This window comes from Camelus ferus, chromosome 9 (genome assembly GCF_009834535.1).
Source record: "Camelus ferus isolate YT-003-E chromosome 9, BCGSAC_Cfer_1.0, whole genome shotgun sequence".
In the NCBI taxonomy this organism is placed as follows: domain Eukaryota; kingdom Metazoa; phylum Chordata; class Mammalia; order Artiodactyla; family Camelidae; genus Camelus; species Camelus ferus.
Window position 1 is genome coordinate 23,747,851 of NC_045704.1, and position 23,001 is coordinate 23,770,851.

The window sequence follows — 23,001 nt, forward strand, 5'->3', positions numbered from 1 at the left end:
AAACCCAAAATACAGCTGAGAGCTTGCTGGTACGCCTCTGCTCTCATTTAGGCTGTAAGGTACAGGATACCTAACTCGGGGCAGGGGAGCAACACGAGGGCACTAAAGAAGAGTGGATGGAGAGCGATTTAAAGCTGTTCCGTGACTGACTCTTCTCATATTTTCATGCTAATAAATGGCTCTTTTAAACACCAAGCAAACAAAAGTTTGTTTTCATAGTATCTTTTGATTATGAATATATGGACTCTTGAAAATATAACTCCATGTTAGTAAGAAATTCACAATAGTTTATCTTCTCTTCTCGTAAAAACAGACAGAGGCAGCTCTTTTAGAATCTCAAAACTTGTCACAAACTCATTAGGATTAAAAGTAAAATATTAAATTCATAGCCCAAGTCTCTGCCTCCATAAAAGGAAAAGTTTGTACAACAATTCGTATCCATTCACTAAGATTTCCCATAAATAAGGCGGTTTAAAGGCAACATACACTGATGAGAATCCACTCACTTTCCATCCCTTGAGAATCTTTTCTTTGCAAAAACATTGGCCAGAGAGTAAGTGCTGGATTGAGTTTATTGGAAAAGGATGCTGACTTCATATTCAATCTTGGTTTCTCTAGAGCGTCAAGGTTTTTATTTTCCATAGGTGATATGTAATATGCGAAGTTCTTTGCAACCAGATCATCATTAACACAAACCTGTGTAATTTTAAACATTTCATGAATAAGGCAAACATAGAGAAGTGACTATTAAGAAAATATTCCAAACTTAACCCCGAATTTCAATCTTCATAAAAATTATTTTATAGAACATAATCTGACAGAAATTGATCTCTTGACTTCTGCTCCAGTAATGGTGAACCAGAGCCCTTTGTCCAACCTTCCTGATAAGAAAAACAGTAAGAAACTGTATGAAATCAAAGAAAACATCTTCTTGAAAGCACTAAAGAGCTAATATGACTTTGCCAGACAAAGACCTGGGGGGAGGGTGAAGAGAAAACAATCATGAAAGGAAAAACTGATAAATTAGACTTTACCAAAATTTTAAATTTCTGCTTTTCAAAAGATACTATTAAGGGCAATCACAGAAAGGGAGAAAATATTTTCAAATAGTATCTCTGAATGGACATGTATCCAGAATAAACAAAGAATTCTCAAAACTCAATAAAAAGAAAACAAAATCAATTTTTAAATGGGCAAAAAATAGTAATGAAAACAGTATGGTATTGGCATAAAAACAGATTTATAGATCAACTGAATAGAATAGGGAGTCCAGAAATAAACCCACCCATATATGGTCAATTAAATTCTGAAAAACGAGCCAAGAATATATGGGGAAAGGACAATTACTGCAATAAATGGTGCTGGGAAAACTGGACAGCCATATGCAAAAGAATGAAACTGGAACACTTTCTTTCATCATACGTACACAGAAAGAAACACAAAAATAAACACAAAGTGGATTAAAAACTTGAATATAAGATCTGAAACTATAAAGTTCCTGGAAGAAAACACAGGTAGCAAGCTCCTTGACATTGGTCTTGGAGATGATTTGTCGGCTTTGACACCAAAAGCCAAAGGCAACAAAAGCAAAAATAAAGCAGCAGCACTCCATCAAACCAAAAAGCTTCTGCAGAGCAAAGGCAAGCACCAACAAAATGAGACGATTCTGATTAAGAGAAAATGTGTGTATCATGTATCTGATCTGATAAGGGATTAATATCCAAAATATACAATGAACTCATACAACTCAATAGCAAAAAACAAAAACAAAAGCAAACTCCCTAAATAGTCCAATTAAAAAATGGGCTGAGGATCTGAGGATCTGAATAGACATTTTTCCAAAGAAGACATTCCGATAACCAACAGGTAACATGGAAAGATGCTCTAATCCACAAAAATGTATCACTTCACATCCGTTACAATGGCTACTGTTAAAAAGGCAAGATACACCAAGTGTTGGCAAGGATGCAGAGAAAAAGGAACCCTCATGCAATGTTGGTGGGAACGTAAATTGGTGCAGCCACTATGGAAAACAGTATAGAGGCTCCTCTAGAAATTAAAAATAGCGCCACTACATGATCCAGCAATTCCACCTCTATGTATTTATCTGAAGAAAATAAAAACATTAACTTGAGCTTTTCAGGGCAGCGACGGGTCTGTGGAGCTGCCCCAGGAGCTGAAGCTGTCATGTCCCCTCTACTTCAGCTTCCCACTGCACACAATAAAGGCCGTTTGTACCACAAAACAAAACAAAACAAAACAAACACTAACTTGGAAAGATATATGCATCCCCATGTTCACTCCAACATTATTTACAACAGCCAAGATATAGAAACAATCTAAGCATCGATTGGTGGATGAAAGGATAAAGAAAATTAAGATGCATATACACACATACAATGGTATATTACTTGACCACAAAAAATAATAAAATCTTTCCATTTGTGACAACATGTATTGACCTTAAGGACATTATGCTAAGTGAAGGAAATCAGAGAAAGACAAATGCCATATAATTTCCACTTATATATGGAATTTTAAAAAAAAACCCAACCAAGCTCATAGATACAGAGAACAAACTGATGGTCGCTAGAGGCAGGGTAGGGGGCAATGTGTGGGGAAGGTGGTGAGATGGGTGAAGGCAGTCAAAAGGTAAAAAATTCCAATATAAAACAAGTAAGTCATGGGCATATAATGCACAGCATGGTGACGATGGCTAGTTATACCGTACTGCACATTAATTTGCAAGTTGCTAAGAGTAAATATTAAAAGTTCTCATGACACAAAAAAATTTGTAATTATGTGTGGTGATGGATGTTAACTAGACTCACTGTGGCGGTCATTTTGTAATATGTATATACAAATATTAAATAATTGCACTTCACGCTTGAAATCAGTATGTTGTAAGCCAAACTTCAAAACAACAGTAATGAAAAAAATGGGTAGAAGATCCGAATACTTCATCAAAGACATACGGACGGCAAATAGCACATGAAAGATACTCAATGCTGTAAGCCATTAGGGAAATGCAAATTTAAACCGCAGTGAGACAGCACTACACCCCAGTGAGAATGACCACACAAGCATTGAGGATGCGGAGGAACTGGAACTCTCATTGTTGGTGGGACTGTACAACGGTCAACCACTTTTGAAAACAAGTCGGTAGTCTCTTAATACCTACAATAAGACCCAAAAGTGTGACTCCAAAGTATTTACCCAAGAAAAATGAAAGCTCAGGTCCAAAGGAAGACTTGTACATGAATATTCATAGCAGTTGCATTCATAGCTGCCCCAACGGCTACAACTCAAATGGCCATCAACAAGTGAATAAACACACTGTAGTATATCCAGACTACTGACAATAATAGGAGCAACATGGGTGCAACTTAGAATAATTCTGAGGGGAAAAAAACCAGGCAAAAAATAAAAGCAAACACCCTAGGACACATCCTTGTGCTTCCTTTGGAACTTCTGGCCCCATTTTTTTTTCCTGGCAATTATGACCTCATGTATTCACTAGGAGTTCTCTCTGCTAAGCATGCCTTCTGTACTTCACCGCCTTGAAGTAAGAGCAAGCTGTCATCCACAGACAGCCATGTACGCAGAGACAGACCGACCTGTGAAAAGCAGGAAGAAGCAGGTCAGCAGAGAACTTGTTTAAAAGATGTTTCACAAGATGCGTCCAATAGCCAACATTTTGGCATTTTTACCAAGTTGTAAAATAAGCAATGAAAGGTCATAGGGGAAATCAACAAGGTTGTGGGGGATCCCCAAATGCAATACAAAGAGTAACAAACGAACCCGATTACAAATGAACAACATAATGACACCGAACGGGGTAGGGAAGAGAAGAACTAGTCTACGTAACTTTGCATCTAGGGCTGCATGATGCAATACGGCTAAAGACAAATTTCTTTTTCACAGGAATGTGAGTTAGCAATTCGGAAATTACCCTCTGTGAATACTAGGATTAATCACTTAAGCATACTGTAAACCAGGTTTCTTACTGTCAGAGACAGGTATTAAGAATGAGGAGAAGGGAGGGCTAGCATGAACTCTGTGGCCCTGGACTGAAATTAGAGGTACCAGAGCTCTTAATATACATACAGAAGAACAGATCTAGGCATGCATGCAGACGTGTGTGCACGGGGTAGTGTACACACATGCATTTCCTGTCTGTCTGCTGGGAGGGCCTGTAATCGATGACACCCCAACAGTAATGAGCACACCCAGGGCCCTGATCTTGGTATCTGAATACCATTCTTCAATAAAAGGAACCAGTTCTTGGAGAAGTAGCTGACTCCAGGGCTGAGGCTGGAAAATGACAAAATTAGCCTGGAGCATCTTGTGGTACCAGAAAGTAGGGAGTTTTCAACAACGACGGGGCACACTGAAAGGACACACGAGCCACTCTAATATCCAAATCTGCAACAATCTGAGCAAGAAAATAATGACAATAATGGATTGTATCTCCCAGAGTAAAATAAATATTCGAGTCTATATGAAGATAAATTACCAAATCAATCAATAAACGAGGAAGAAGCATCAGTTCTTCCTCGTAGAATTCCAATTAAAAATGTAGGAGGCATGACAGAAACGGGCCAACACCACAGAAGTATGTTTTGCAGACAAGCATCACTGATGCACATCTGCACAGTCTCAAAGGATCTCCCCGTATGATACTTAATAATTTCAGAAATGAAGAAACAGTAACTCTGTTGAGGAACAAATCTAGCAGACACCAGCTTAACCAGGTGATCAGGTTTAACATGACTACGAATCAGCATGGGGAACCCGAGCCATGATGTGTGAGAAGGGCAGAGTACCACTCCCGGAGCGTTCCTGCTAAAGTGCTCAACACCTCAAGCTAATCAGATAAGGCCAAACTGAGCAGCAGTCCACAGATAACTGGCTGGTACTCTTCAGAAGTGTCAGGGTCTTAAAAGACGAGGAAAGACAGGAGCTGTCACAGATTGGAGGAGACTTGACAATCAGATGCAACGTGGGATCTGGGATCAGATCCAAGAACAAAGGGAGGTAATTAGTGAGAAAGGTGGCAAAATTCAAATAAGACCTGTAGATTTTTTAAAACAGTATTTTAGCAGTGTTAATTTTCTGGTTTTAATCATTGTACTGCTTGTCTGTACAGTTAACATTAGGGGAACCCAGATAAAGCACATGCGAAAATCTCTGTACTATTCTGGCATCTCTTTCATAAATGTAAATTGCTCCAAAATAAAGTTGTAAAATAAATCCATGGTTCAGATGCCCTCCGTGGGCCCCAAGCAGGCCTGGATCTGCATCTCCACCCACCTCCACACAAGGTACAGAGCTGCACCCTCTTGCCACTCTTCATAAAGGGCAGCCAGCCAACAGTGAACAGGCAATAACTGGGGTGGGGTCGGGGAGGAGGGCTGTGAGGCCCACTTTCTTTCTAACCTATGTTATCTGAATTCTTCACAATGAGCTCGTATTACATACAATGAAAAACTTCTGGGGGAAAAAAGCAGGGAACTAAAACCGCACCAAATGTGTGTACTCAAAATTATGTCCTCTTATAAGAAAGTAACTTTTCATACTCAGCACTACAGGAATAATTTCTTGTTTTTTACTAAATAGAAGAGTGTCTAAATAACATACTAAAGGAATTTTTTTTCAGTAATTAAAAGAAGAAAAACAGTCCTGGCTAACTTCTGATCTAAGCCAGACCTTGAAAGATTAAGAAAATTTCTATACTACGTGAATGACACCGTTTCCCTTGGTGTTTACTGTTTTATTAAAAAATGTTTAATAATGATAAAGCATTTTTAAAAATACAATTCTTTCACTTACCTTTTCATTTTTTATAGTTACATAGAGGTAAACCTCAAAAGTATCTTCTTCCACAGCACACAATTTGGCTTCCACCTGGGTAGCTGCTGAACAGCATAAATGAAAACATAAATTAGCTGATATTAAAAGTACACTGGATGTGAAGTGACTATACGTCAATAAAAAAAAAGTACACTTGAAACAACTACAACCATTTCTCACCCATTAATCTCTGCTACGCACTTTCGATTACCAGCGCCACAACGTTCCCCCTGCAAAAGGGGCCTGGCGTGGGTGAAGGCTCTCCGGCACGGTCAGTCACGTGGCCCCCCACGTGCAACCCCCCCACAGCATCCTCCTCTCCTACCACCCTGTGACACCATCTCCAGCACAGTTCCTGGCCCTCTCTTCTCTTCCAGTGACCCACCAGAGTCCATGCCACCATGGACTTAATCACCCAAAGAGCATCTCCACGTACAGGTACCAACAGGCGCTCTGCCCGGTCCTCTACAGACATACTTCACCGCACTCTGACCACAACCCTGGAGGTAGTGCCCGTGTCACCTTACAGGTGAGAAGCCAGGCTCAGAGAAGGCAACACAGAGCGGCAGGGCAGGTAGTGCAACCGGGGCACTCTGCCTCCCAAACCTGAGTCTCCCAGGCCCCAAACTCCAAAACCCGAGGCTCTCTCGACCTCCCATTTCTCCCAGGTGCAATGCATCTGGCAGCAGAGGAGAGGGGCCAGGAGGTGTCAGGCAGCACTCCTCAGAACAGCCCCAGTGGTCAGCACAGTTATCTGGCTCAGACTCCAGTGGTTAGGACAGATGCCATAAATCAGAGCGTTTTACAGTCAACAATATAAAATTAAAAAGAGCACACTAATTAGGTGCTAAGACATTCTACACAGCTTAATTAGCAGCGATGGTGATCACACAGCAAGCATCCATTTACTACCCCTTGTTTGCTTAAAAACTGTAACAACTAGGCTTTCCTTAGTTATTGGTTCAATGAAATGCACGTAAGTTTATTCACCCTCAAAATTCCAAGGGTGCAGTCACTGTGACACTTGGGGTGGAAGAAGTGCCAGGTAACTTATGAACACACACGAGGGGGTCAAACAGCTAAGCGTGCATGCCTCAAACTCCCTGATTCACAGAAGGCGAACCCACCTTGGGCGTTAGTTCAAAGTGGCTGCAGCGATCACGCGCCTGCCTTACCTTTCAGAAGGTTCTGAAAGTACTGGACAGCTGCACTGTCCCACTTCTTGGCGGGTCTAGAACAGTGAACAGATGCAACTTCATTATACCTTTTGGCTGAGGCTAGTATGCTAACATCATGTTGTAAATTACACGCTGGATGTTTCTGTTACATGAGGAACGTACGACGCAGGTGACACAGACGGAGCCTGGCTCAGCTGCGCCCCGCAGCAGGCTGCCCTCCCACGGCCGCCGCCCAGGGCAGAGACTCGCCAAGGACCGGGCCTCCACTGGGGCTTCCACCACGCATCCTGTGTCCCAACACCATCACCCCACTGCCTGCGACAGTGATTCTGAGGGTGCAGGGCTGAGCACAGGCGGGCACGGAGTGAGGGCTCCACACATGTTGGTTAAACCAGCTTTCTAGGAGTGGCCATGGGAAACCCAGCCACTGGTCTCCTGTATTCCTCACTCTGCTGACTCCCATCACTGCGTCCCAGTTCTCCCCATCACCTCGCCCTTCCCTCTGTGTGATACTGTGATCTGTGATGAGAAGTATGTATTTGGTCATTGTCCCTGTTTCTGACACACAGCTCAGGGACCACAGTGATCAAGGTGTCTTTTGTTTTGTTAACGAGGTGACGAGTGGAAAGCACGTAAGTAATTTAGCGATGGGGGCTGGTTGCCAGGGGAACTAACTTTGTCATTAGAGGGTGAGAACTTTCAGTCCCATCCCCTTGACCTCCTGGGAGGGGAGAGGGGCTGGAGGCTGAATCAACCATGATAGATAATGAAGCCTCTTTAAACACCAAAAAAGGACTGGGTTGGGAGTTTCTGCGCTAGTGAACACATGGAGATGTGGGGAGACTGACGTACCTGTAGAGGGAAGGAAGCTCCGTTCCCCAAACCATGCTCTACGCATCTCTCCCATCTGGCTGTTTCTGAATTATACCTTTTATAATAAACTGGTAATCTAAAATGTATCTCTGAGTTCTGTGAGCCACTTAGTAAATTAATCAAACCCAAGGAGGGAACCTCTCATTTACAGCCATCTCATCAGAAGCACAAGTGACAACCCAGACTTGAGACTGGCGTCTGAATTTGGGCGGGGTACAGAGGGGTTCTTGTAGGATGGAGCCCTTAACCTGTGGGATCTGATGCTCTCTCAGGGTAGACTGTGTGAATTGCTTGGTGGTGTGTGGCGTGCACACACACACACACACACACACACACAGACACACATACTGGAATCAGAGTCATATGATGCTTTGGAAAGAAAATCGTAGGAAAAGCCACAGGCAATGGAGGATCATGAGAAACCAGTATTTGGAAGCATGGAACAAAAATAAAATAAAGTAAGTAAGGTTAGAATGGTATGTTTTGTTTCACCACTGGTTTTATTTATCAGAGATGCCACCACCATCCTCCAAGAGTTGTTTCAAAGATCAAATGAGGTAATGCACATAAAGTACTTAGCCCAATTATTTTTATTTTTACCAAGAAAGATACTAACCACACTCCTTCAAGAGAATCACAGAGAGTTTCCAAAAGGAGGTATAAATAAACAAATAAATACAGTGGTTCCAGAAACTTGCTACACAAAGAATTACCTGATCAGTTTTTTTTTTTGTTTTTTTACCAAAAGTGTTAGCCCTTTTGGAGGGAAATTTGATGAAATCTGTCCAAAACTGTAATATACATATTGAGACAGACACTAGATGAGGTACAAACACAAAAGCACCACAAGTCAAAGAAGGTGATCAAAACCCAGTAAGATCACTTCCTGCAAGCCCTCCTTTGCCTACACTGAGCCCCCGAGGAGCACTGTGGTGGTGCTGGGAGGGGGCGTGAGAAAGAGAGGGGGGCTGCCTCTGAGGAAGAGCCAGACACGGACAGCTGGTTGCTCTGAAAGAGGAACAGGGAGGAGGCAGGAGCTGCAGGGGGCCTGGTGGAGTCCAATGGCCTTGGCAGAGTCCAGATGCCTTAGGATTTTATTAGTGTGGATCCCGAGGCAGCCCTGAGAAGGGTGCATTCATCATCCCAAGGGAAATGTTGGTGATGGGGGCTGGGGGACTGGAGGTGGGAGGGTCTCTGCAGATCTCACAAAACCATTCATAAGAGAGAGGCCGCTTCTAAGTTCAGAGAACACAATGCAGCATCACCAGGACACGTAAGCTGAGTCAGAAATGTGCTGCTTCCTACAGCTTTTCTCCCACAATGTCAGTGCTGGAGGGGAGGGAAGGCAGAGTAATGGGAGAGGATGGGGCTGCCCCCAGGACCTCAGGTAGTGCCCATTCCAAACAGCAAAGATCACAGCCATACCCCTGACACAGCCCTGCCCAGTGCAGGGACCCGTCCTGTACAAACGCTGGCAGTATTACAGCCAAAGGCGGGATAGACGTGTGCGCACAGACGTGTGCGCATGTGACTGTGTGACAGTTATGTGTGCATGTGCCTGCATCACGTATCCATCTCTACATCTATACATTTTATCTACATTCTTAGGAGAACGTACAGTGCAAAATGGTTTGGAAACAATCTAGCTGGCTACCAAGAGAGGAATGGTCACATACAGTAGGCATGCCAACGACAGTCAACTGTGAAGACTGAACGTACAAGGGAGTACACGAAGCAACGAGCTTCAACATACACTCAAGTTAAAATCGCCAATTCTTTTACACACATTAAATGCTGAACAGCACGGAGCTGGGGCCTCACTCTGAACCCCTCATGCCGCAGCCCCTAGAGAAGGGGCTGCACCGCCGGGTTTGGCACAGACTCATAAGACACCTCCCGAAGGACAAAGAGACCTTTGAAACCGCTTAGTGCTTCTCAAGAGGACCCGATTCCATGCAAACATCATGCACTCAATGTAAGGCTTTTACTACCGATTCCGCAAAGGCCAGAGGCTGTACTTACGCAATCTCAGAGCTGTCTTCACAGAAGTCAATGTGCAACGTGGCAGGTTTTGTGCAGTACAGTCTGAATTTTTTTGCTCTGTAGGGAAGCTGCATGAAAGCTGCTACTGCAACTCGGATGCTTAACAGTGAGACAGAAACAGTCCCATGATAAAGAAAAACTATACAGAACGTATTTTTTAAAGTACATCTACATAATTAATACACTTAATATAAACAAAAACCAATTCCTTCTGTTTCTATTAAAGCTACCAACAGCAGCAAAGTGCTTGGAGATATTTGCCCAACAAGGTGAAAATTGGTTCTTGGGGGCTGAGAAAAAAATCTTACTTTTTTATGCAGAAAGCACAGATATACATATAGTACATAAAATAGATTCGGTGTACCTTCAGCATTAAAATGTCATGGCATCAGGGCAAGGAGGGATTAGAAAAAGTGTCTACTGGGGTTCCTCAGACTGAGAAATACCGGGTAAAAACAAACAAACCTGGAAGCAAATTCTATTTAAGATTTTTAAACATCAATTCCAATACACAACCAGAATTACCTTGAAGTTTCTGTAAATTGGCAGATGTTTTAAGAACTAGGATTTGTCAGCTCTGCACAAAAGAGCTGGAGGACTGAGATTTGATAAGGTAAGTCCTTCAACATTTTTATTTCCATTTTTCTTCAGGCAAACAACAGAGCACCTGAACTTACCATTTTGACACCAACGGGCCCCCAGGTGCCCTGGGTGGGCGGGGCGGGTCACAGACAGCTGAGAAAAGGTGACCGGACTGACCGCCCCTCGAGGCCTCCCTGGGCTCTGAATCACGTGATTCTCTTGCCCAAAACAAACTAAACTTAAAACTCCTAATACTAAAAGAAAATCTCCCCAACCAGCTAAATATGTTATTTTAAACACCAACTATATTAATAAAGGTGCAGAATCACAAGCTAGTCTTAAAGACATGCAAGCTCCGGGTGTGCGAGCCCTCCCTCCCGCTGCGGATTCGCCCCTCAGGGCACACGCATCTCTGCAGCTGGCACAGCTCTTTTGGAAGAAAGGTCCTCACATTTACTTACTTCTTTGTTACAATGATATCCTCTTATTCTAGGACAGGAAACTATGTAAAAATGATCACAAACACCAGTGGTTTCCAGTCAACTGTGACATGTGGTTCTAGAAGCAGTGAGGGCTCACTCTGAAGCATCCCCTGTCTTCTGTGACAGTCACGCCTCACTCCACTAACAGAACAACCGGGGGTATATGCCCTGAGGCTGTGCCAGCAAACTGTCCCTTCTGTGGAGACGAGGAGGGCTCCCAGGAGGCAGAGAAGCCAAGTCTCCCTAGGGGACCCATTCCGTCACCTGAACAAACTGAGGACTGAGAGCACACCTAACCCTCCAGGCAGGAAGGCGGAAGGGCCGAGTCTCCTTGCTGAGTCTTCATCCTGACCACCTGCTCTCACATTCACTGCTCGTAAATGGGACCTGCAAGTCTCCCCTTCTGGAAGCTAAAGATATCCCAGTTTATGACCTCTATCTCCTTACCTGGAGAATGGACACCCTCCTTTAACACTGACACTTGTCTCCTTAAAGAGCAGAAGGCAGAGTAAATATGTACGTACGTACTTTTTGGATTTCACTGGAATGTATCTGGCAAAATCCACAAGGAAACACCCTGCCAGGTAATGGTCTGCTGAAGACACAATCGACTTAATAACAGCCCGGCACCAGCACTTTAGTTCCTGACAATAAACCACACAAACCTGCAAAATAAAAAGAAAACTGCAGCATTAAAATCGCTAGTCTTACGTTGGGAGAACCAAAAGGTACTCTCAAGGTCACCCCAGCCTACCTTCTGCCTACAGGTGCGAGGAGGCTGCAGCTGCCCAAGCTAAACGCTGCCTGACGGGAAAGAACACAGGGCACCTGAGCTCTCCTGCACCGTGTTTCTTACTATAATCATTTTGACTCCTTAACTAAGGACCATTTTTCGAAAGTAAATAAGCAAAATGCACTACTTTATCTCCTTAAATCAGAAAAGCAAAGCTTGCCACAGATTGTCAATCACGTGCCAGGCCGATGTGAAACTGCTACCCCAGACTCAGCTTCCCTGCTCACTGTTCACTATCTGCACGGCTGGACGTCCACACCACGACAATGGGGATTTTCGTCTTTTTGTTTACTGCCATGTTCCCACCACTGAGAACAGTGCTTGGCATGTACCAAGTCTTCAAAAACTACTCGGCAAATGACTAAATAAGTAAATGCCTGCAGCCCGTCAGAGGGAAATATCCTTGCTGCAGTGACAGCGCTTGGCACTCGACTGTCCCACAGGACTGCTGGCCACAGACAGGCAAACTTGCCCCCAGGCTCATAAAGTGGCCCAGTGGACAGAGTTGTGCCCAACAGGACCGAAGTGGACCACTGGAGATCCCTGCCCTCGAGACCTGAAGTTGGAAAATACAGTGCAGACACTTCTGCAAGGAATGGTTTCTTGAGAGCCTCATATAATTCGAAACTCAAATAATCCAAGAGAAATTCTGCCAAAGGATGGAGGATGTTTCTGTTTTAACACTTAAATCACAAAAATTTGTAGTTAATAACTCACACAACCAGTCAACTTTGAAAAGGCAACAGACCAGGGCTTCCACTAGCCAAAAATGAGATAATTTAAGCACCAAGAACAATGATTATAACTGATGAATATTAAATTAAAATTAAAAGCCAGGAATTCAATATGGTACTTAAAAATGACAAGAAAGAGGGGAGAAATAAAACAAATCTCTGGACACCGATACAGACAACGAGGCAGAAAGCACCATGCTGAAACTTGACAAGGGAAAGGGTCAGGCAATCCTTCCACCCTTCCAGGGTGAACGTGTTATTTCCGGCAGCCAAACCACCCAACAGATGAGGGAGGGTTCTCTAAGGAGAATTCCAGGTCGTGGATGCAGAGAGAACGCGTAAATGACCATTTGCCAGCTTTTAAACGGGAGAACCGGTCTGGGCAGTGGTGTCACTGGATGGCACAAGTGTTACATGAAAAGCCGAAGGGCACCGTGAGGGAGGGCTCGGCTGCCACCACCTGCCCCCCACCAGCAATCTCAGTGTCACCAAAAGTGACACACTCTCCAATTCAATACCAGGTGATCCTCACAGCTCCAATCATTCTTGGGGGGAAAAAGTGACCCTGAATCAAATAGAAGCTTTATAGTTATCAGTCCACAGGAAATACAGGGGACACAGGGAAAAGTTCACCACCACCACCACCACCACAAGGAAGCAGTCAGGCTACCCAAAAGGTGGAATATTTTAAAGGGACAACTGACCTACTAGTTTCATTTCTTCAACAAGTCAATGGCATGGAAAAAAAATAGTATTATTAATGACTATTTGGGTGAGGAATTCAAATTATTTCTAATATTTCTCATAAAGAGTTGATAAATCTCCTATCATGCTATTATAAAAATCCACTCTTCTGAGAAATGACTGACCTGCAGAGAGAAGCAGACACTGAGCACGGAGCTGAGGCTGCAGGAAAGGAAGGAGGGACCACGACGCAGAGGGTGGAAAACAAAGCAGCACAAGCTGGCCAAAGTCATGGGCAACCGAAAGGGACGCACTGGCCCTAGACTGGAAAGCCCCACGCTCACTGTGCTAAGGTCCCTACACCGTGATGAATCTACAATAATCCTCTGGTGCCCAGCCCCAGAAGGATGGCCCCATTGCCTGACTTAAGATGACATTCCATCTCCTGTTACACAGCTGCCACTCTCCATGACCAGCCCAACTCCTGGGCAACCGAAAGAACCTACATAATGCAATGATTGTAAGCAATTAAAACACTCTAAAAGTTATCGTCTTAGTTGCCAAAATATTCTACATTTTGAATGGTATTTAAATGGTATTTAAAGCACATTTAGATACATACCTGTCCTTCTTCCAACATTAATGGTTTTATTTCTATATCTTGACATATACTGTTATAGAAGTCATTCATGGCACTATTGAGTTTTTGATAGTCAACTTCATGATCTAAAAAGGGACTGCACCCTTTTATAACAACCCAGAAGCAACCTGGATCTTCAATCTGTAAAATTTTAGAAAGACAAAACAATGCATGATTTAAAAGTAGAACCATAAGATAATGAACCTTAGAGTCATGATAACTGTTCCTAATTTAAGCAATCTAACAAATTTTTGATGAATACTTCTGTCTTAAATGGTCAGACCGAGGATAAAAGGCCCTCAATACAAATGTATATCAAATCATCAGGTTGTACCCCTTAAACTTACGTTATGTGTCAATTATATTTCAGTAAAGCTGGAAAAAAGATAAAAAGACGCAAGGACAAAATTCTAAAATAAGTAATCAATAATATGTAAGTAATTTAAAATTACGTGCTGTGACTCAGAAAGCAAACAGAAATCAATGCCCTTGATCTCCCGTATTTTGGAAACACCTGTAATATAATACAAACACAAGATTCAGAGCAGCGTTTTTAGTATTTGTCTTTCATAAGAAAGAGAAGGAAATACGAATATACATACATTCTGTTCCCATTAACAGAAAGAAATTATGGCAGATAAACCGAAACGACTCCTCCCTACAGAGGAGCCAGGAATGGGGTAGGAGGGAGGGGGCTGAAAGCCTGACTTCTCTCAATGAATCTTGTTATCTCTTCTAGTCAATCTTCTTCATCGTTAGAGAAAAGATACAAGCATCATATGAGAAGTTAAATTTGAACTGAAATTATTAATAAGAACTCATGATTTTTCAAATGTATTTCCTGCTGACTGAAAGGGCCTGAAAGCAATGGTATCCCAAGATTTTGGAGCCCAGACAGCAGGGGACAGGAGTACTGGTGTTCACAACAGTATTCCTTCTATTTTTCAGAATGTGTGAACATTTTTATAATAAATAGTTGGAAGAAAGAACGGCTGGCCATTCTAGTTCCAGTAACGGCAGAGTGGTTTTTATGGACTAAGCCACCTGCAAGTCACAATGATAAATCTGGAAAAAAAAATCAGAAAAACAATTTGAAGGCACTGAAGAGAGACCAAAAGCAGGTAGGAGATTCAGTCCTTGGAAGGAGGAGATGTCACTGTAACAGAAAAGAACAAATCTGACTCCATATTAGATCTGTTTCTTTGGCTTTAACCCTGTGCCCTGTTTTCCAGGCTTAGTCTTGCCAGCTCTCCACCTTTTGTAAAACAATGTTGCCTTTAGCCTGAAATATACAGGAGAGCCTATTCTCAAGGCTCTGACCATTAAGGATGTTAACACCTTTGCGCTTATATAAAGATAACAAAGTGCAGAATGGAAAATAACATAGCTTTCTTGGAGGTTTACAGGGACACCATGATCTGACCCACATGGACAGCTGCAAGAACAAAGAATTCCTACACCAAGAAGTATGCAACAACCAAGCACACCCTCTCCCTTTTTAGAATAAAAGGAGCCTGAATTCTGACTTGAGTAGGATGGTTCTCCAAGACAGCAGTTGGCCATCCTCTTGGTCTGCTTGCTTTCCGAATAAAGTCATTATTCCTTGCCCCAACACCTCATCTCCCGATTTACTGGCCCGCCATGCAGCGAGCAGAATGAGTTTGGACTCGGTAACATCACTGGGTGAGACCCATGTGTATATACAGCTTTTTGCTGAGAAAAGTCCCCAGTCCAGGTGGTCGGAGCACAACTCAAGCAGAAAGCCACCATATTTGTGGCTTCAGGGACCTGAGAACAGAGCTGGGGCTGCCAGAGCAGCTGTAAATGAAGGGGAGAAATTCTGAAAAAGCCGCAGAGGGGAGAGCCCTGAAGTCTGCATACAGAAACCCCTCAAATCCTTGGCAGAGCCTGAACAGCACAGGTGAGGCTCCAGGGAGTCCTGAGAGAAGAGATGGCAGGAAGGCCCAAGAGAACCGCAGGGCTCTGGACACCAAGAGGCCACCCAGAGCCAGCAGAATCAGGCCGCGTCCCTCCTAAATGCCGCCTGCTGGGAAAGCTCAAGGCTGCTGGGAGAATGACTTCTGTCCCAGCCAACACCCTGACCTAGGTCCCTGACCTTCCTTTCCCTCAGCATGTCCTAGAAGGGCTTCACTTGTGGATCCTCCCTGTCCCTTTGTGATTTGCATCTATCTCCTACTACTCAGGAGCAGTCCTTCCCGGGGACCTGAAAGGACAGGCCGGGTCTCCCAGGCTCTGTGGAAAGCCAGAAGCCTGACGTCCACAGCGAGCGGACACAGCTGCTCATCACTGACCCGTCCTCTGTCAACTTCCCACTGGAGCCCCCTCTCACCCCCACTCTCCCTTTGACGTGCCCAGTTACCTCTACACGAATAGGAATGGAGCTCAGCTCCCTCCCCTACTGTCAACAGTCACTGACTAAAATCTGTTTTCACTGCTTCAACCAGTGTCCAGCTTTGATCCTCTCTTGACACCCATCACAGGAAAATGGAGTTTGGAGCAAGAGTCCTGCCAAGTTAAGAAGGCTCTGTGAGCACCTCAGGGTCCCCACAGAACCCTGCAGGGCCAGGCCTAAGGAGTAAAGACCGTGTTGCAAAACAAAGAGAAAGTGCTCTATCAACAAGGCAAAACCGAAGAGGTGCTCCACAGCAGGCGAGGCAAACAGTGGCTCCCCATCACCATACCCAGCATAGCATGGGCAACGCCAGGCAGGCTGAGAAAGCAGAGTGTGCTACATGCCCAAGGCATCCAGCCGACAGAAAGTGAACCCAGACTGCCCGGATGTTGACCTGAACAGGCAGGACTTAAAAGCAATTATAAATATGATGTTCAAAAACTTAAGGATAAGATGGCTACAGTGAGTTTGTTTTTTAAAAAGGAGAATCTCACATAACAAATGGAAACTATAAAACCAACCAACCTTCGGAAAAGGTTAATTCTACAACTAAAAACTGAAACACTGCCCCAGCCTGGACCCATGGGGCCCAGATTGAGGTGTGGAGCCCCCAAGTCAAAGCTGTTATGTTTTTGTTTTGTTCTATTGTAGCTCTTTTTCCCTTTCCTGAAGATTTATTTTATTTAAAAAAGTAGCTCAAAAAGCCCCGGAAACCCTGGAAGTGCGGAGGCAGGGCAAGGAAGTCAACTAGCTAGGGAGGGTGGGTATAGCTCAGTGGTAGCATGCATGCTTAGCACGCACAAGGTCCTGGGTTCAATCTCCAGTACCTCCATTTAAATAATAAACAGATCAATAAACAAACAAATAAACAAATCTAATTACCCCCAATCCCCCCAAAAAACAAATAAAATGCATTTTTTAAAAAAAAGTCTGTAAGACATGGGGGAAATCTTTGTGACTGTGGGCTACAAAGATTTTTTAAGATATAACACCAAAAGTATAATTCTATAAGCAAAAATTAATACATTGGTCTTAATCCAAATTTAAAACTTCTGCTCTTTGAAAGACATTGTTAAGAGGGAGAAAAGGTAAGCCACATACTGGGAGAAAATATTTACAAATCACATATCCAATGAAGAAACTTCATCCAGATTATATGAAGAACACTACAAACTCAATAATAAGAAAGCTAATCACCCAGTTAGAAGAATGGGCAGATCTGAAAAGATACTTGACAAAAAAAAAAAGACGGAAGGATGGGTGGCAAACAAGCACGTGCTTATGGGAATGCAAAATGGTACAGTTACTTTGAAAATGTTTCTCACAAAATTAAACATACAGGTAACCTTACTTATTTAGCCATGAAATGAATACTTACATTCACACAAAAATCTGTTTGCAAAGTTTCCAGCAGCTTTATTTATAATTCTCCCCCATCCAGAAACAAACTCAAAAGGCCTTCAACTGGTGCCTGCATAAACTGTCACATATCCATTCAACGGAAAACTACTCACAGTGGCTTAAAAGACACTGACACGTGCCACAACACAGATGATTCTCCAACGCATTACAGTAAAGTCAAAGCAGCCAGACTCAAAGGGCTGCAAAATACTGCATGATTCCATGTGTATAATTCCACTTTCATGACATTCTGGAAAAGGCAAAACTAATAGGGACAGAAGACAGATGAGGAGCTACCAAGGACTAGAGGTAAGGGAAAGAAATGGCTACAAAGAAGCACAGAGTCACTCTGGGGGGTGATGGAACCGTTCTGTATTTTGATTGTGGTGATGATTACATGACCATGCATTTTTCAAAATCATCACACAATTCTACGTTAAAAATAATTAAAATTTATGGGTAAAAAAGATGTGAGGCAAATATGGCAAAATGTTAAAATCTGACAAAAGTAGATGTGGATGTCCAACTGTTTATAATATTTTCCATACTTTTTTGTATGTCTAGAGTATTTCCTAATAAAAAGTTAGACTTTTTAAATTGTTTTTAATCAAAAGTAATGATTTTTTAAAAAAGCTTCTTGTCCTCTGATGTGTGCAGTGTTTTTACTAAAAATGTTGAACCTGACCACAACCATGAGAAAACAGAAAAATCCAACTTGAAGGATATTTTGCAAAGCAACTGCCCCTACTCTTCACAAATTTCTATGACATCAGAGATACAAAAACAAAAACAGGGAACTGACCCAAATTAAAAGAGACTGAAAGGCCGTGACAATTAAATGCAATATATAATTTTTGATTGGATACTGGATCAGAGTAAACATACTATAGAATATATTATTGGCACAACTGGAGAAATTTGAGTATGGACTATATACTAGAAAACAGTGTTTTATCAGTGTTACATTTTTCATGTGTGGTAATTGTGGTTATGTAAGAGAAAGTCTTTGTTCTTAGGACACACATGCATAAGTATTTGGAGGCCACCACTAATTCTCCAATGGTTCAGCAAAAGAAAGAAAACACTTTTATATACATATATTTATAAAGAAATATGCAAGTACGATAACTGTTGAATCTAGGTGTAGAGTATATGGTTATTCTCAATACTTGTTTTATAACTTGTTTTTATGTTAGAAAATCTTCAAAACATCAAGTTGAGGAAAGATGTTTATAAAAAATTTTTAAGGGATCATAGATACTTTGAAGTTGCTAGAATGTTCCATTAAAAAAAAAATCTACTTGTATCAGCAACCTCACTTCTGGGTATATATTCAGAGGGAACTCTAATTTGAAAAGACAGATGCACCCTAATGTTCATAGCAGCACTATATACAATAGCCAAGACATGGAACCAACCTAAATGTCCACTGGCAGATGACTAAGAAGTTGTGGTTTATTTATACAATGGGATACTACTCAGTTATAAAAGAGAATAAAATAATGTCATTTGCAGCAACATGGATGACCCAGAGACTGTCATTCTATGCAAAGTAAGCCAGAAAGAGAAAGAAAAATACCACATATCAGATGTGGAATCTAAAAGAAAAGAAAAAAGAGGACACTATGAACTCATCTACAAAACAGAAACAGACTCGCAGACACAGTAAACAATCTTATGGTTACTGGGCATGGGGGGATAAACTTGGGAGTTTGAGATTTACAAATGTTAGCCATTATATATAAAAACAGATTTTAAAAGAGTTTCTTCTGTATAGCACAGGGAACTATATTTAATATCTTATAAGAATCTTCAATGAAAAAGAATATGAAAACATATGTATGTATGGTTGTATGTACAGGCATGACTCAGACAGAGTGTACACCAGAAATGGACACATTGTAATTTTCTGTACTTCAATTTAAAAAAAGAATCTGCTTCTAAAACCTAAAAAAAGGAGGCCAGGTTCAGTTTCAGTTCAGAACAAGTGGTTCAAGTTGCAATTTCTTCCGTGCACTTTACCAGGTGGGGATGGGCTCACAATTTCTCCCACCGCAACCTCTTACACCACATTTGAAGCCTGCTGCTTACCCTCAGCACCACAAGGCAGTGTGGCCCACACTGCGGGCATTAGCTTTATAGATTTTTTTCCCCTGGATATCTAGATTATTCCAATTGAAAAATACTACCCACATAAAATTTTGGTCCCCTTTCTTTTCTAAATAATACTTGGCCCATTTTTGGCCACGCTGGCCTGAGAAGTCCCTGGACAATTACTGCTTCAATCACAACCCAGCGTCCTCTGGGCAAAGCAGCTACCTGGTAAGCAGCTCTCGCAGGAAAACCACTCCAGAAATTCTGTGATTTCACTGACAGTACTGAAGTCACACAGGTCAGCCAGCAGAACAGCTGTTTTCACACGAGTGAGGTCACAGCCTGCAGCTTTCAGGATTTCATCTGTGTTTCTAAGGCTTCTTTAGCTTCTTCTGCCACCCCTCCTGGCACAAGCTGTCCCCTGGAAGGGTTCATGCCTAGCTGTCCTGAACTGCAGATGGTCCTGTCGCAAAACAGGACACACCTGAACCTATCCTGTAGTCTTGACTGGAAGACTAATGGTCTTGAGGCTGTCCCTGTGCTGACCACCTTTCTGATCAAGGATGACGTAGCTAATTCTTTTCTCCTCTGCAGCCCCTCTGGGTCTCACTGCATTCTGCCTTCCTCACTTCCCGACCCAACTGCGTATGGCCTGGGCTGCTTCTTCAACACACATTTTTAAACAACACCTTCTTTAGCCTCATCTCCACAGGTTTGCAATGCTAGGCGTGATGTTTTTATTTCTAAAACATGTTACAAATACGTAACTGTCAAACTTTCTTAATTTATTTTTGATCGTGATTAAAAAAACACATGAAATTTACCATCTTAACCAGAGTCAGTGGCACAACTACATTCATCCTGTTGTGCTACATGGTCGCCATCCATTTCCAGAACTTTTTTCATCTTGCAAAACTGAAACTCTACACTCATTAAACAGTAACTCTCCATTCTCCCCTCCCCTCTGCCCCTGGCAACCACTGTTCTACTTTTTGTCTTTATAAATTTGACTAGTCTAGGAACCTCATGTAAGTGGAATCAAACAATACTTGTCCTTTTGCTTCTGGTTTACTTCACTTAATATGGTGTCCTCAGGATTCATCCACGCTGTATCAGGTTTCAGAATTTCCTTTCTTTTTAAAGCTGAATACTCCTGCCTTGCATGTATACTACATTTTACTTACCCACTCATCTGTTGTCAGACTCTTGGAGGAAAAAAATTTATCCCTGTAAAAGCTAAATTAATCTGGAAAATTACAGCTAGTACCAGTACCACACTTGAAAAATACTCCTATATTGCATAGAAAATTTGCTGAGTGTGAGCACGGAAAGAACCGGCAGTGGAGGCAGATCAGAACTAAGAGGGTAGAGAAAAGGGTTCTTGGGTCTAGCTGAGTAAAAAGGGGTTTCCAAACTAGAGGCAGTGAGAGTCCAGCAACTCGTTCCAAAGTTCTGCCTCAGTGGATTTGCACATGGCAGCATCTGCATCCCTTGAAAGAGCTTTGTGTTTCTAAGGAGAAATCGGACTAGTGTATTTAGGGAGGATGGTAAAGAGGAGCTTGCCACCTGTATCTGAAAATCCTAAAGGTCCGAGAGCAAATCCTCCGTATGAATCAGTTGCTTCAAACGCTTGTGAATCTCTGCTGGTATAAATTAAATAAAACAGGAGGAGAGTTGATGCTTTTTTAAATGCTATCATGTCTCTGCTCTACCCACTTAAATGTAACCTTTTTTTAAAAAAAGTTATTTATATTTCCTTTTCCCAGTACCCAAAATCCACCCCCTTTGCTCAGGTTTGCGAAAACTCCTTTCTCCAAGAACATCGTTGAAGGCACTACGCCTTCCCAATCTCCAGCACCACTGCGGAGCAGCTCTCAGCAGACTCAAAGGAGAAGCTGCAGCTGTCCGGGTAGCTCTGCAGGCCCCATTTCGGGCGAGCCCCGAGGCGCCTGCGTAGGGAAGGGGTGGCCGCCAGCGTCCTGCGGCGCGAGAGGGCACGGGTCCCCACGAGTAAGGCCGGGACCGACATGTGCTTGGATGGAAAATACGCTGTCCAACGGGGTTGGGGACCCGCCGGAGAGGATCTGCGTCCAGGGAGGGAAAAGGTCAGAGTCTCCGTGTCCGATGGAGCGGGCGCGCAAAACGGCCCTCACCCAGCGCCGACCCCAGACAGGGTGCGTGGGAGAAGGGGTCAGAGCCCGTCCCTCCCCCTGAGGTTCTAAATACAGGACACTTAGTTAAATCTGAATTTCAGAGAAACAACGAATAACTTTTTACTCTAAGTATGTCCCAAATACTGTATGGGACACACCTGAACTAAAATTTTTGGTTGTTTATCTGAAACTAAGAGTTCGGGGTCTCATCCGGCACCCCTTCCCGCGGGTCCGCACGCTGGGCGGACCCTGAGCGGGAAGCCGGTGACCGGCCGGGCCCCGGGCTTTGCGTTCGCTCACCTTCAGCACCAGGACCTGGAGCATCTTCCCCGCGCCTCTCGGGCCACCGGATGAACTCGCCCCGAGCATATGCGCACCGCCGCGGCCGCGCCCCTGTTCTGGCCTCCCGGTTGCTGCTCACTCGCAATGAACTCTGAGAGTGAAATCAGGGTCTCATGCACTGCCGGCCTCCTCCCTCCGTGGAGACCGCACCTTGTCCCCAGGTCAGCACCGCGGAGCCCGCGCGCCCAGCTTCAGGCTCCAGCCCTGCAGCCTCCGCCCGCACACTACGCACCGCAGACGACGCGCCGTCCTCCAAACTAGACGCCGCAGCGGGCACGCTCAGCCTCAGCTCGAGCGAGCCTCGAAGATTCCACAAACCGCGTGGTGAGCCAACCGCCCAGACAACTGCCGCCGCCCCGCGCAGGGGACAGGGTGGGGCGGGGTGGGCGGAGCTGCGGGCCGGGCGGGGCTGCGGGGGCGGGCTGTGGCGGAGCCGCGGGGTGTCACGTGGCTCGCTCCCGGGCCCGCGACCCTCAGGGCGCACAGGGACGCGCGCGTCCAGATCTTACCCGTCCCGTGGAGCCATGGAGCTGGGTGGCTGCCTAGGAGACCCTTACCCTTTCCTTCTTGGCCAGCGTCCACATGGCTGCCTTGGGGGTGAGGAAGAGTCCCTGATCCCCGGCCTTGTGTATTTTTTGTTGTTGTTAAATCACTACAGGGTTCTCTAAATTTTCAACACTTGGATACCTGCGGTTTCTCACCTGAAAATTGGGACTCAGTAGTTCTCAGAATTAGA

At 43.7% G+C, this 23,001-nt stretch overlaps 1 protein-coding gene across 1 annotated transcript in view; it reads right to left on the reverse strand.

The window, feature by feature from the left end:
• The window catches only part of TDRD12 (tudor domain containing 12), a 70,395-nt gene extending 47,843 nt beyond the window's left edge, over positions 1-22,552 (reverse strand). Inside the window, exons 1-8 of the mRNA XM_032486205.1 lie at positions 22,498-22,552; positions 22,224-22,356; positions 13,845-14,003; positions 11,540-11,676; positions 9,927-10,046; positions 7,029-7,084; positions 5,833-5,918; positions 507-696 (exon numbers count right to left, since the gene is read on the reverse strand). Of these exons, the coding sequence (XP_032342096.1) occupies positions 507-696; positions 5,833-5,918; positions 7,029-7,084; positions 9,927-10,046; positions 11,540-11,676; positions 13,845-14,003; positions 22,224-22,292 (817 nt within the window). The 5' untranslated portion in view covers positions 22,293-22,356; positions 22,498-22,552. The remainder of the gene's footprint in view (positions 1-506; positions 697-5,832; positions 5,919-7,028; positions 7,085-9,926; positions 10,047-11,539; positions 11,677-13,844; positions 14,004-22,223; positions 22,357-22,497) is intronic.
• Positions 22,553-23,001: the final 449 nt, after the last annotated feature.